This window comes from Notechis scutatus, chromosome 4, assembly GCF_049901735.1.
Source record: "Notechis scutatus isolate UNSWTSFEM ecotype Mainland chromosome 4, rNotScu1.2, whole genome shotgun sequence".
Classification (NCBI taxonomy): Eukaryota; Metazoa; Chordata; class Lepidosauria; order Squamata; family Elapidae; genus Notechis; species Notechis scutatus.
In genome coordinates this window covers 16495005-16511104 of record NC_142012.1, presented here as the reverse complement: position 1 = coordinate 16511104, position 16100 = coordinate 16495005, and the positions used below count along the sequence as shown (strand labels likewise).

The 16100-nt window shown below is 37.8% G+C and overlaps 1 protein-coding gene across 2 annotated transcripts in view; it reads right to left on the bottom strand.

Annotated features, from left to right (window-relative positions):
- CCSER1 (coiled-coil serine rich protein 1) overlaps positions 1-16100 on the bottom strand; it is an 813931-nt gene that overhangs the window by 155320 nt on the left and 642511 nt on the right. The window contains exon 10 of one of the 2 annotated variants that reach the window (XM_087962869.1): positions 9630-9675. The exons of the other annotated variant lie outside the window; for it this stretch is intronic. Coding sequence (XP_087818995.1) covers positions 9630-9675 — 46 coding nt within the window. The remainder of the gene's footprint in view (positions 1-9629; positions 9676-16100) is intronic. 2 annotated transcript variants of the gene reach the window in all.

Genomic DNA, 16100 nt, shown 5'->3' with positions numbered 1-16100 from the left:
AGCTCTTGGAGGTTTGTCTGTGTCTTCAGGGTCACCTGAGTAATATTCCTAGTTCCTGTAGTCTGCCATTTTTCCTCTGGAAATCCATTTCTACTCCCACACCATCTAAGGGTGTTCATCCCAAATTGTATAGCTAAAAATAAAATGTATTTTTAGCTATACAATTTGGGGTGAGCACTCTTTGGATAGTGTGGAAGTAGGAAGCTGTCTTCATTGTCACAGGATTATTATTATTATTATTATTATTATTATTATTATTATTATTATTATTATTATTATTATTATTATTATTATTATTTACAATGATTGCAGCATCCTGAGGTCATGTGATTGCCATTTGTGACTTTGCCATTGTCAAAGTCAGTGTGGAAAGCTGGGTTTGTTTAATGACTGAGCGATTCACTTAACAGCTGCACTATTTGTTTAACAATGGTAGCAGAAAAAGGTAACATGGAGCATGCGTTCGTAAGTTGAGGACTACTTAATGTTTTCCAAATGTTTTTGCAAATTCTGCAACAGGGCAGTTTTAACTTTCTATTCCTTCATTATTTTTAGCTGAATGCATAGTGGCAGGGAGGTGGGGGGGGGAATGAGAGGAAGAGATTGAGATTTTTCTACACGAGAGCCCCCTCTTTTCAAATCTTTAGCTGGAGATTTGAACATATACATTGGGAAGTCTAATGTTTTTCTTCAAATTCAATTGTGCACTAACATTTCTATGTAACAGTAGAGATTGAAAAGAGATTTCAGTCCCATCACTGTGAAGAGTAACAGTCTTAGAAAGGCTTTTTTCATGCACTTAATATTATCTAAAAGACACTGGAATAGGGGTAACTATATGAATGACGCCTTTTAACAGAAAAAGATTTGCAGTAATGCTACATTTGTCTATCACACAGGACCTCCAACCAAACAAATGATAGCTTAAGATATTCTGCAACCCCAAATGTATAGTTAGCTTATACGTTGGGGTGCTATGCAAGCCCATAAAACTGCATAAATTGCATAAATCAGGAGTCAGTTATATAACACTGCCACCTTAAGGAAAGGACCTTAAGGGTGAAATCTTTGCTAGGGATGTAGCTCTTTCTTTCATGTAACAATATAACCTGAAAAGTCCAAATGATTCAAATTTGGCTTAGGGTAAAATTGTTCTGAAGAGACACAAATGTCTTCACCTGAGAACAGTCAGTGTCTAAAAACAACTCCAAAATCAAATTTACTCTGTTGTCTAGATCTGATTTCTTGTTCCTTGATTGTGTTTGACTTTAGTTGGATTTCCAAACTGCATGTTGGCTGTATAATTATTCTAAACTGATCTTGACTTCTTTGGAACTGACCCCGGAAGAGTTCTCACATCACATATATGTCTTCCATGCTTCCAGTTCTTAATTAACTTCAACCTTGGCTGTTGAACTTGATGCAGCTTCATTCCCTATTCTTGTGGTGCTGGACTTGGGCAAAATGGGATGGAACAGATCTGATTAAAACTAAATATTATTGGCTAGCCTTCTAGTAAAAATGCCAGGGTAACACAGTCTTAGAAGACAGCTGTCAAGTGCCATCCAAAATGACAATATCTAAATGCTTCTATTTTGCAGCTGAAGAAGACAAGGAAAAGAAGGAGGAAGGGGAAGAGAGATCAGTTCCTGCTGCAAATGGTGTTTCACAGGATGCTGTGTATGTATTATGTACAGGAGCCAAGGAGCATGAAGGGCAAAGACAGCACTGCAATTGGATATTTTAATGTTACCACTGACAGTCTGGGCTCCCTTTATATACTATTGCTGTCCATGTCAAAGACACACAGCTAGTTTATTGCATTTCATTGCCCTTTTATTATAGATAATAAGAGGCAGCTGAACTAGCAAGAAGGGCACAGAAAGCACTGAAAATTCACTTCCTTCTATTGATGGGGCATCCCTTTGCACAGATCAGCTATTCCCTCACATTGAAGACTGTTGTACATTTGATTGCATAGCCAGGACTTTTGAATGCACAGGTCTTAAATTAGGAACAAATCCTAAATCTTTCCCTTTCTCTTTCTGTCTCATGCCTGAAATCTGTATATAATGATACAATTTCATCTTTTTTAAATGATGTCATAATCCCTTGCGGAATCTGGGCAAGTGAATGGAGCTGAGTATTTACTGGCTGGATGCCCTTCCTGTTGCCAATGTGGAGTTTTGTTCACAGCAGATATATTCTCAGTGTGCCCAGAGAGAGAAATATCTGCCTCTACCTAGGCTCAAACTCACAGCCTCCTGATTGTGAAGCGAGAGCTCTACCTCTACACCACTCATATAATAGCAATAGCACTTGGACTTATATACCGCTTTATAGTGCTTTACAGCCCTCTCAAAGTGGCTATAAAGCACTATAAAGCGGTATATAATTGAGGACTCAACAATTTGGATCCTCATTTTACCTACCTTGGAAGGATGGAAGGCTGAGTCAACCTTGAGCCTGAAGAGATTCGATCTGCCAAATTGCAGTGGGAGGAGTTTGCAGTACTGCACTCTAACCACTGCACCACCGAGGCTCATAATGATGCAATTTGAAACAATGATTTTATTTACTTAACGTTACTTAAGCTCGTAGGCCACTACAATGGTACAGATAGTCCTTGATTTACAACAGTGTGTTTATTGCTGGTTTGAAGTTACAACAGCACTGAAAAAGTCGACGACTACCTTTCATTGATTAAAGGGGCAAGCATTCCACCTTAATAAGAAAGATGTTTAACAAATAAAATAATATTACATGACCTTGCCCTTCTGGAAGGAAATGAAAACGGGACTCTTCTGGAGGCCCTGTGTGGGTTAAATATTAAAAAATGACTCTACTTTTAAACTGTGATATTATTTTATTTGTATCCACTTTTTATCTTTCCCATTTGAACAGTGTATTTAAATTCAGTAAGCCACCTAGACTCTGCTTGGCTTCTAGGTGGTCAGATAAATCTCATCAATAATTCAATATCTTAATGCATCTTAAAAACTATCTTTTAGCCTATTTCTATAATCACTGAGGTTAGATGACTTTGTGTTGATCCTAGGACGAACATTTGGTTAACCTTTTAAAATAAAGGCTTGCTATCCAGGGTTATTAGCTTTTCACAAGGGTAGGTGTTATAAAACTGGTTGGCATGAAATTGACAGTATTATTGTAGAACAGAGCTAGTGTGACATGGTGGCCTAGAGGTGGTGTTCTCACCTCAGAATAAGGAAGCTGTGAGTTCGCATCCCAGGTAGAGGCAGATATTTCTCTGGGCACACTGAAAATATATCTGCTGAAGAAAACTCTGCATTGGTGACAGGAAGGGCATCTGGCCATTAAAATGCTCTGCTAGCTCCATTTAGTTGCCCAGATTTCACCCCACAAGGGATTATGGGGTCATTAAAAGAAGATAATGATTGTGGAACACAGGTGATGGAAACCACACAAAGCTTTCTTAGGAAAGAAACTCTGTTGATGGATTTCTGTATCTTCATGAACATAGACTTGAGTAAGAAAGCAGATGGAAGGCCAACAATGAAACAGAACTTCCAGATGCCAGAAGAAATCTAGATTTGAACTCTGCAAAGTGCCTGACTGGGGTGGGAGGTTTAAAAGTAAGTTGTCCCTCTTTGCCTTTTCTAAGCATTCAGAGATTTGGCACAGTGGAAAATTGGCAAACCACTAGGTCACCCCAGACACTACACTTGAAATCATTAGTGCTGTAGAGCTAACCAATCAGTGTCAATTAAACTAGACAGACATATTTGCCAACTAATGAAAATCAATAACATCTTGTTTTAGCTTATGGGGCTATTGTTTTCAGCAGTACAAGATTGAGTTTTCTTCATTGATCTATGGTTGTGAACCTATCTCTTCCAATCTTATTAGGTGTTGAGAAGAAGTGAAATGGAAAGGAGTGAGAGACTGCAAGCATACAGAAAACTGAGTGTAGCCACATAGCTGTGCATGCGTTACATTGATAATCCAGCTTAGAAGAAGAAAGGAATTTCTTCTGGCCTTTGAGATAAAAGGAAATATTTTGAAGACTTGATTGGTTATCTACTCCCTTCAGCATTTTATGATTCTTACACTTTGTAGGGGCTTGGCTAGTGAATATAGTTTTATTTTCCTAAGATTTCGACAAAGAAAATATTGTAATGGTCAAATGGCTTTTGTTTGGCTGCCTGCATGTCATAATTTTAGCTTTAGAAGTAGTAATAGAGAAGATCACCGGCTCATTACTCCATACCTCCAGATACAGCTGTGAAATATAACTGTGATAGAAAGCCAATCAATATGTTGGTAGTTCCTGTATGAAGATGTTAAAAACTGAGACTAGTTTCAGGTTCTATCTAAATTTTCAATTTCTGAGCAGTTGTAAATGAATACCCACAGATTTTACTTATGAATGCTACAAATTCTCTTGATGTTAAAGAGGTCTGGAAGAGAATGCTTGAATATTACTATAGAAAATGAGTAGTCCTCATTCACAGAACATTGCAGAACAATATTTTGAATCTTTACATTTCTTCACAGAATTCAACTTGCTGGTGCAGAATTTTTTGGGAAAAAAAGTTTCACCAACTTTCAAATTACTCTGTAGGGGAATGGGGTGAGTTGGAGTATGTTGCCCCAATATTAATATGTGCAATTCATCTATTTCTCACTGATCAAATTCTTCAGGACTTCTCCATAAAGTTATTTCATTTTCAACTCAGTTATGTGGATATGAATATGAATATGACAATATGAATATGACAAGATTGTAGACCCAACTTCTATTTCCATTTCAGTTGAAATGGAACTTCTTAACCATTATGGGAAAGGATTTAGAAGCAAGAAGCAAGCACACCAGTAAAAAACTTACATTGTAAGTTCAATAAATTATTGCTTCCCTTCATATGAATCATTGATTTTGTGAGGAAATTTAATTTAAATAAGTACGAAGCTCCAAATGAAAATCTGTTTAATGAATACAACTCAATTGTATTTTTAATTTAGCCTGCCTCTAGGACCAATAAGGGGGACTTAAAAGGCAAAGCAGTGAGCTAATGAAGAAAACCCAAAAGACAATCAGAAGTTCTAACTGAATTATATTTCTAAGCCTTCCATGAATAGCTTTGAAACGTGTTCAGGTACAGTCTCATCTTTCCAGTATTTTTTAAATAATTATTGTTTTTTAAAACTTTGCTTCTGTTAAGAGCAGTTTCCATGGAAACAAGAAAGAACACCATAGCCACTGGCAACACAAATAGAAGATTCTATATACTTAGTCCATTATAAGAAAAATAAAGGGCAGGCTCTAAATTAATGGCTAATTATCCTTATCTTATTCTTTAGGAATAAAAGAAAACAGACACACTCAGTATTAAATCTCAGTTTGGAGATTATGCCCATACTTCCTTACTGAAAAAAAAATCTTTTCACCTATCTCAAATTTAGGAATGTGCCATTTCATTCCTTACGAAAAAAGTTAGTTTTGAACTTTGAATATCACAGGACTCAGTTATGGTCCCCATGGACAGAATTTGATGGCTGATGCTAAAGACAGTAGTATGCTCACAGTAGTATGAATTAATCTATTGCAGAACAATTCCTCCATCTTTTTCCTTTCCTGAATTAGAGTAATCTCTTTTAATGGATTTAGGAAACAGATTACTTTTGAATGCAATGAACCCAAGCAAATGCAAGTTGAAGATCCTTGTTGAAATCAATTGGCACTTCAATTCCAGACTCAACATTTTGAAGTTCCTGTTCTGAACTTTATGATTTATTGACCTTCATACAGCATGAATGCTTAGGGCACAAAATTCTCTTTAGTACAGGAAAAAATAAGAATGACTTTATTTTATTGATATACATACAGTCCCAAAGACCAAGAATGACTCCAAGCAGGTGCTAACTGTTAGCTGAAACTATTCCTGTGCATAGGCATTGGGTAGAAATAAATCAATTCAATTGGTCCTTCACATTTGAACCTGATCGTTTGTGCTTGGCAATCTAACTGGTAAAGTCATCTACCCTGAACAGGAGTTGTTAATTTCAACATGGCCAAAGATATCTCCCTCTGTTACTACTACATTTCCTGCTACGTATGATTTTAGTTCTGTTTCAAGCTTCTTTAGGTGAATTAAAAAAAAAGAAAACTGAACGATTTCTAGACATAAGGGGCGTGCATAAGTGCACCATCATGCCTACCATCCCTGTCCTATTGTCCCCATTTATTCGTACCTACTTCCTGTATTCTTACTCATGTTTATACTTATATTACCTTGTAAGCAATTGACAAATCAAATGAAAAAAATAAAAAAATAAGCATGCCTGTGTACCCAGATATGCACTTTAAACATAATAATCTATGGAAAGCTGTAGCTCACTGTTTGCATGTATGCCCTATAAAATGAACAGACAGGATTTGTGTGTGTCACAATATGATACAGAGTACCTTTTGACTTTAGGTAAATGGGTGTTACATAGCTGGCATTTCTCTGGTGATACACTTTCATGGCATCTATTACATGTTTTCCATATTCCAAATGTCCACCAATATCAATATTCCAAATGCCCACTAAACCATTTCAAATGGTTACCTCTATCCATGCTTAAGATGGTACAGAAATCTTAATTCCTCTTTTAGGCCCTGTCTGGTGCTATAAGAACAATTACTTGAGTTTATTCAATGGATATAGCTCGGCCATTATAGGTAAATGCTTTACCTCTTGGGGGGAAAAAGTCAAGATCCACTATATAAGTGAATTAATGAAATGAAATATTCTAAAGGTTTGTTTGGACTCAGGATGGGGATATAAGTTCTTCTGTAAATATCTCTGTAATTCTACAAATTGTAGTGCACAAATTGTGCAGCCAAACTGTACAAATTCTAGGACTGAGACAATATGTTGTAGAATTTGTGGAAGTGTTGTATGAAATGGCTCTGAGGAGCCAAAAAGTGTTGTCATTTTAAGTGCTGCAAATTCCCACAATTGTCCCTCTCTTCCACTTTCAAGATTGAAGAAATCACAACAATGAAAAGAACAAACTGGTGAGTCAATCAAAAGACCATGTCGTTCAATATCCCCACCCCACTTGAATTTGAAGTCCAAAAGAAAGAAAACTCAACAACAGGAGAAGCAATACTATGATTAAAAGAAATAACTGATAAACCAAGACTTTTCATCCACACTCCCCATTTTCTATTTTTCTTCCTTCCCAAGACAGATTCTACTCTGCCCTCAAGTCTGGAATGGCTGAAACAAATCACCCCATTTTTGTGTATGCTTCCACTGTAATATGCAATGCCAAAACCATCATAGCAGCTGTTTAGAATCTTATTTACTTTTCCTCCTGGATACATACATTGCTAGAAGTTTCAGATTAATTACCCCTAAATTTGCATTGTTCCCATCAGTTATTTTATTGCCTGGCAATGAAATATCCGTAGCAGCTATGTTGCCAAGCCATGCCCTTAGCTCTTCTAGTTCAGCTTAATCTACAATGAAGGGCAGCAGCTTCTCAGAGAAGATCCATTCCTAAGAATGGGCAAATCTGTCAAGTTAAATTTTGCTCAAGTTGTAATTTTTGCATTCTATTTCTTCATCCGTTTTCTTGGTATGTTTTCTGATCAACAAATTGCACTGTGAGATTTACAAGATTAACATTTCAATATGCAACTGCATTCTAGCTGTGCCTTAACAAATTACTTCCTCACTTCTTTTTTTTTTTTTCCCTTTTTTTACCAACTGGCCTGTAGCTCTTTTCTCTGTATAGTTCCAGGGACCAAAGAGTTTCTTTTCGCTAAGTGTTGCAGTTTTCAAAAAATAAAAGAATTTCAGTTTAGTGTTTAGGCAACATCAGGAAATAAAGAAAGGGAGAAAACAAATAGGTTATGTCAATATTTTTTAGAGTCTTGAAAGGTCCTGGAATATGATGTCCATATCTTGGTAGGATGGTCCCTTGGTTGAAAAAACATGTCAATATTTTCAAATATCTACACTTATTAAGTTCCTCAGCTTTAGCAAGGAAAACTATCACAGGCCTCAAAGAACACTTCACTATTGTCATTAATCCTGATATGCAGAAATCAAAGACTTAAGCAGAAATAATTCCTCATCTTCTACCCACATTAACAATGGTCCAGCTAGTCAATATGTCCATCCAACAGAATTCAAACATGAGAATTCTACCCAAGAAACATAAACATTTCCCCTAGCGATGTAAGAGAAAGCCCATCCTAGAAAGAGTATATTTTGCACAAGACTCATATCATTAAACTTATGTCATTACTTTTTAAAAATCTCTTTATTCATTGTATCATCAGCCACAGTGAATGTGATGCAAGCAAAATGTTCAAAGCCAGAGTGAAATAAAGCGTTATCTGGATTGAACCGCATGTGGTGAATAAGCCACTAATGTCACATGATGACGAATCAGCTCAGCATTCATCACTGTGATGCATTGTGCAATAATATTGATGATGCGGTACATTGCTGTAGCATATTTATGCGCACGTGGAACAAAATGGAAGCCTGGCAAATGGACACATTGTGAGGAAGGAAAAGCGAAAGAGAGGTAGAAACGTAGAGGAATGGAGCCCTACCATCCAATTTTCTTTTGGTTTCAAATCTGATGGCAATCTTTGGATGTGCTATACATTGAATTTAGATGGATCTTAAGGAGAAAGCTCTGGTTTTAAGTCATATGGCTAGCTAAAAATCCCCCCCCCCTCTCTTGTACTATCCAAAGGCAAATAACTCTTTGCTGATTTTTTTTTTTGGGGGGGGGGCACAGTTTTTAAAGTTTTTTTTTTCCCTTTCTAAAAAACAGGCATGGAAGTAACAATACCTAAGATGGCATTTTTCTGTTCTTTGTTTGCATGTTTGCAGAATCTGGGGATTTTTCAAAATGGCAAAATAAGTTAGACAAGATGTAATACGCCTTTGTTTAATAGCAACACATATCCAAATTGCGCACTACTGAAAATCTGAACTTTGTGAAGCAATGTTATTGGAACTAAAAATCTAGTTCTACCATCTGCAGAATATTCTTTCCTTTTTTTTCTCATGATGGATGGAGCAAGGTGTTGTTTAGGCAGCTTATTATTGTCACTTTGCACCTTCCTGTAAGATATTTTCCATGTTAATCAGAAGCATTTTTTTTGGCAGCAGTTTCCAGTGTTGAAACTTTGCCAAGCAGCTGTGACTGTCTGTCCCTAGTAGACTTGTTTGCATGGCCAAGGACAAGCATTAACAATTTGAGAAGACACTATGAAGCTGCAGTTTTATGAGGCAGAAAGAATAAGTTCACTGATCTGCTAAAATGGGAATGCATGATGGCTGAAGTTAAACTAGCTCTTGTCTTTTCTCTAGACTTTGGGTAAGCCTTTGGGTTTTTTCTACTTTTTTCAGAAGCACTTTGCAGTTGTCCTTTCTAGCTGTACAAGACAAGGAGCAGACCAGCTAAGGAAAGGAGGATGCAGTGGAAACCATTAGCTGCAAGCACATTACAGGCAATATGCAACACAACTGGTTGCATATTGACCTAAGGGTGTTTCATCTCTAGCAGCATGCCATGCCAGCACATGAACACATATAATCATCTTTACAACACAGAGCAGAATTTAAGAGACTCACATAATTGCCTGCGGGAAGGAATAGGAATACTTCCATAAGCTGTACCCTGTAAATAAAACACATTTTTTTGGAGCGAGGAGTGTCAGCATTAACAGTCACAGAAAAATAAAAATGGCAAGAGAACAATGATACCAAAGAGATGAGGGAGAGGAGACAAAGACTTGCAATAAATAACACTTCTTGAAGAAAGAAAGAAATTACAACATCTCACTTGCACTTTTACAGTTGTCAGAAATTAGGTTTGATGAAAAATAGATTTGGGTGATATATTTATGTCTTTTTGAAGGGTGGGGGAGAAAGTTCTATACAGAATGAAAAGACCAAGTCTTTACTAGCAGCTGCCTTATCAATAGAAGAGAAAAAATATAATTCAAGGTTGAATGGTAGAATCCTTGGTACTCTTGTTCGTTGCAGATATTTTGTTACCTGGGTAGGTTAATGTCTTCAGCACAAGATTAAACAAGCAAGCAACCAACCTGAAAGAGAGCCAAGGACTTCACACTGCTTCACTTTATCAACACCTGAAAATTATGCCAGCTTTTCTGTATAATTTTTTTCCAAAGAATATTCCAAACCTCAAAAATAAGTTGGGAAATATTGAAAGTTGTTTCAGTATAGAATCCTAGGGCTGGAAGGGACATTAGAGGTCTTCTAGTCCAACCTCTTGCTCAAAGCAGAAATCCTTATTCCATCCCCAGACAAACAGTTGTCCAGGATTTTCTTTAAAACCATCAGCAATGGAACATCTACAACTTTGAGAGTCAAGTTGTCTCATTGACTAATTGTTCTTTTTTTGCATATGTATTCCTAATTAGTAGTAGGTTAAGGCATTAATGAAAGCCCCAACATGTAAGGGTATATCCCCTTTCTGACTATCCCTATCAGTATGGAGATCATGATAGGATAGGACCAGTGTGCATGTCTCAGCAACATTTTCTATCAATGTTCATAATTGTTTTTTGAATGCCAGCAAGGACTGTTAGTGATCTCACTTGTACTCTAGTCTAAGCTATGTTGCATGTTATTACTAGCTATATCTGGTCAATTGCTCCAGAAGCAAAAATGGCTAACAAAGCAGAGGCAGTTTCATTCACATTCTAGCAACTTATCTAAGACATACACAAGCCAGAGAAAAAAATGTCTTGCCTTCTCTTGCATTCAATTCAAACAATAAACAAACCATGGATTGGGTCTCTATGATTAACTAGACAAACATACTCCTAGGAGCAGCTAGTAGATATTATAATAATAGCACCCACTGCATTGTCATTAATCAAATATCTAGCATGATTTATCATGCAACATTTTCTATAAGTATGCAGGATGGAATCATAAGGTCAAATTAAGCAATGTTTTGTACACAAGACTAATGAATCTATTTTAGTATGGACTTCCCCAAACCATAGGTTCAGTTGAAAGTCATGATTTTATCAGCTCAGTTTAAATGGAGACACTATATGGCCATGGAAGAAGGCTGCTGATGCTAAGAATGTAAAAGAAAATAGAAAAGATCAGAGTAGGATTAATCCTATTAAACTCTAAGATGGAAAAGTAACATAAACAATTAGGTTTGCATTAGGGAAAAAACAAAACAAAGCCAGGCTTGTGAGAAGAGAAGAAGACAAAAAAGAAAATGAAGAACAACAAATTTTCAACTGTAGAATTAACCTAGGTGAATACAAACACAGGATGCAAAGTTATCAGGATCACAATTTTTCTGAATATTTGAAGATCTGAGCCAGTGTTTGGGATTTTTTGGATCATAATGACTGACTTAATTGCTAAGAACTTTCTGCTAAAAAGCAAGGCTTTTACCCAGGCTACCTATAGGTTCTGGAAGTTAAAATTCCAACATTTCAGGACAGCACCAGCTTGGGAATGTTCTGTACATGAATGGAATAGAGACCTAGAACATGGGCCATAATTTAGTTCAGTTTGGTTCAGATGCACTGCTTACAATATGAGCTTCCTGAAAACTTTGGAAAACTTTTCAGGTTACCTGTGATTTCAGTGTTTTCAGTGCTTAGAGAGGTTACAGGTGGGCCATCTGATTTTCCTTGTTATTATTCATTGTTGATTTGTCTTCTGTTATTAGAAATACTTCTATTCATTACACACAATTGTTCAATTAAGAGTGTAAAACATATTGCAAAACAGTCAATCGTTAAAATGGTTCTAATTCTTAATCCTTACCTGGTCTTTGACATGTGATTAATGAATCCATTTGTGTACAATCAATCAACCACTGAAAGGTATTATATGTCTATTGAAATTATGTACATTATGGGCCTTCTTGTTTTTATACCAAGAGATAATTATTGCATGTATCTTCACATGCATCAATCTTCTTCTTGATGCATGCTTTTTCACATGCATCAATCCAAGGTGACCACTACAGAGGTGGTATTCAGCAGGTTCTGACCAGTTCTGGAGAACCGGTAGCAGAAATTTTGAGTAGTTCGGAGAACCGGTGGTAACCTTCCCCCAGGAGTGGGTGGGAATGGAGATTTTACAGTATCCTTCCCCTGCCACACCCACTAAGCTATGCCACACCCACCAAGCCATGCCAACAGAACTGGTAGTAAAAAAATTTGAATCCCACCACTGGTCCACTACCTTGCATCCCTACTCTAATGATGCTATGGGCCACCCAATCATCTTATAAAGTGTAGCCAATTTGTCTGCAAGTTAACTATCTTGGCTTCTGGAAACAAGAGAAAAGCAAGGAGAGGATTCTAGTTGCCTCCTATTTGAAGAATTAGCTGATACAAGGATAGGAAAGTGGTGACAGCTGGTCAACTACTCAAAAATAATTATTAGAGTGACCAAGGCTAAATTGGGATTAACTGGAAGGGTTTCATACTTGCCATTTCCTACAGGGAAACTACATACAAGTAACACAGGTAAGGTAATGGGCTTCAGCTAACTCGAGTTATTAATCGATTACTACTATTTAAGACAAAAAAATACCATTCTTTCAGGGTTTTTTTTTTAAAATATATATAATGTCCACTGCCAGGAGTTTGATCCTGACTGGCTCAAGTTTGATTCAGCCCTCTATCCTTCCAAGGTCAGTAAAATGAGGACCCAGATTGTTGGGGGCAATAGGCTGACTCTGTTAACCGCTTAGAGAATGCTGTAAAGCAGGGGTCTCCAACCTTGGCAACTTTAAGCCTGGAGGACTTCAACTCCCAGAATTCCCTAGCCAGCTTTGCTGGCTGGGGAATTCTGGGAGTTGAAGTCCTCCAGGCTTAAAGTTGCCAAGGTTGAGACCCTGCTGTAAAGCACTGTGAAGTGGTATATAAGTCTAAGTGCTATTGCTATATACCTGAGTTAAATGTGCTAGAGGAAATATGTCTGCAAGATTAGAAGATACCCATTCCTAAACATAATTTGCTTTTCTCTCTGTCTTCCACCAGGCTTCATATATAGCTTGGTCACAGTTATAATTCAGCCCTTCTAGTCAAGTAAGCAATAAACACTGATGCAAGTAATTAATTCTGAGCTTGTAATTGCTACCATTTAAAAGTGCACCAGATACTTCTTATTCTACTAACAATTATGTGTCTTAAAGCTATAGTAATTAACTTTTAATAAACATGCAGTAAGATTTCACGATGTGAATGACAGAATTTCAGTGCGTTGCCACCAGGCTTGTTGAAAAAAACTCTCTTAACATCCATTAGGGATAGGTTTTTATGGAAAACTTCAGAAAACTTCTATCTGAAATCATACAGAGGACCATTCTACAATCTTGAAATATATCAGTATAATTCTATGTAGTCACAGCAGCAGACTTCCCACACACAGCAATCTATCATCTATCTATCATCTATTCTACCTATATGTTTATATCTATTTATATGTCTGTGCCTATATCTATATCCCTATATCATTTGTTTGTCTGTCTGTCTGTCTATATCTCTATCCTCTCCCCTCTCCTGCCATGTCTCTGTATGACTACCTCTATTATCTATCTATCTATCTATCTATCTATCTATCTATCTATCTATCTATCTATCTATCTATCTATCTATCCATCCATCCATCCATCCATCCATCCATCCATCTATCACCAGTTAACTTCCATCTTTCTTTCCTTCTTTTACACACACACACACACACACACACACACAGAGAGAGAGAGAGAGAGAGAGAGAGAGAGAGAGAGAACACGTACATAAAAATATTATGTTGGGGTGGAAAAGAGCAACATGGTACAATAAAAACAAAATCCTTGGTTTATGTTGTGGTATAGCAGAAGTACAAAGAACACAGTGACAAAGTAAGATCAGATCCTTAGACTTCCCCATCCCTTCCTTGAGGTGGGAGAAATCTAACGTAGTGGCTGTCTAGTCTCTATTGCAGTGGCTCTCCATGGTCATTTTTCTTCTCCATTATAAATTGGTTGGGGAAATACTACAGAAAGATTTGGCAAGGTTACAACCTAGGCTGTATGTGTCAAATCTACAATGGAGAGACACCCGCAACTCCTGCGATTTGGTTAATGCCAATGCACATTTTATTAAATTGCATGTGTTCAGTGTTATAAATCCTGCCTGACAACCTTGCCTGTGTTTGCAAGTTTAGCCTGTGCTTTCTGGTATATTAGGAAACCTTCTCAGGTGGCAGATTCTGGATGCCTTAAGGGCAATGGCAGATGGAAAGCAGACAGACCAAAGGTGGGGGAAATAACACTTGCACCTACAAACTACTTCTTCTTACTTTCCTGCTGAAGCTTTAATAAAACAAGTGGAATTGCTATGGTACAACTCTTTGCTTCTACCAAGGTATCCAGAGGAGAATTTCTAGTCACAAAATCAAGGAAGAGATCATTTCAGGCATCACGTGCATTCTCCTATGAAAAGAACATAAGCCGTGCTCTGCCCTGGCCCGTGCATAAGCGCACCAACGTGCCTACCGTCCCTGTCCTATTGTTTCTCTTATTCTTTTATTTTTCTTATATGTACCCATTTCATGTATTCACAACTATGTATACATTTATACTTATTATCTTGTAAACAATTGGCAAATCAAATAAAATAAATAAATAAATAAATAAATCTATCCCATCAGTCTGTTCTCACATTGCACAAGGAAGCCCTTGAGTCTTCCAGAAGTGACTGATCCTCACAATTAGTGCAAGAACTCCAGTGGAAACATCTCTAAGAGAAGGTGCTTTTTCAGGAGGCAACTGGACTTTTCTTGGTTTTTTTCTTTGAAGACGTTTCGCTTCTCATCCAAGAAGTTTCTTCAGCTCTGACTAGATGATGAGGAATGGAAGGATTCTGAGAAAGCACCTTTGGCATGTCCATGATCTGGATGTCTGAGACTCTCCATAGACTTTTATCTCAAAGAGCAGACAATCCATATCGTGCTTCAATACAAACAGCAACTGGTGATCCATCTTTGGTATTTAGTTTCAATACCAATTAATTAAGATTCTGTACAAGGCACATCCCATATTATTGTTATTACAATTAGGAGGAGTACTATTTAGATTTCTCCCATTAAAATATTTTTAGGTAAGCCTACTGGGTAGCCTAGTGAGCATCTTAATAAGAGGAGAATTGGTCACTCTTTACTTTCTTTCGATTTATAATTGCTTGACACTCCATGTCATCTGAACTCTTTCCTAACCTGGACCTCTCCTCTTGAGGAGCTTCAGTTATGACTGCTGAATAGATATTGGGATCTGTATCAATATTTGTTGACTCAGTCCAGGAATCTGTTTTTCTTCTGGTGCCTCTAAAAACATAGAAATCTCTCGTTGTGTTGTGATTTATTGCTCTGTTTCAATGCACCAATGTTTCATAAATTTGTCTAATCATCTATATTTCTATAAAACTATGCCAGCAGGTGGGCAAACATTTCTTGTAGCAAGGAATTCCACAAGTTAATTATGGCTTGTATATAACGATGTATTCTGTTCAGAGTCTACCACTAATTAGTTTAATGGATTGTAATATCATTTTTAGGCAATTACTAAGTATCATATATAACAGGGGTGGGCAAACTTTTTGGCTCGGGGGGCCGCATTCACTTTTAAAATTTGACAGACGGGCCGGGTCAGCACAAGATTTTTGGGAATCGCCCCCTTCCCCCTTCTTCTCCTCTTTCCCCTCCCCTCGGAGGCCCCTGAGTCAGGAGTTGCTACTGCCGGCACTGCTCCACGCGGCTCCAGTCCCACGTTGCCTCGGGAAGGGAAAGGCAAAAAGGAAGAGCCGTGGCGGTGCTTTGCAACGGCAGCAGCGGCACCGGAGGTTCAGGCTCAGCGGCTCCTGGTTTTGCCTTTCCTTCCCAAGGCAATGCGGGACTGGAGCCGCGTGAGCTGCGCCGGCGGTAGCAACTCCTGACAGCCCCAGCTGGACACCTGAGCAGAGCCCGGGCAGAACTGCCTGTTGCTGCTGCGGGCGCTGCTGCGGGCGTCTGGCTGCCCAAGTAAAGAACCCCACCAGCTCAGGGCAACTG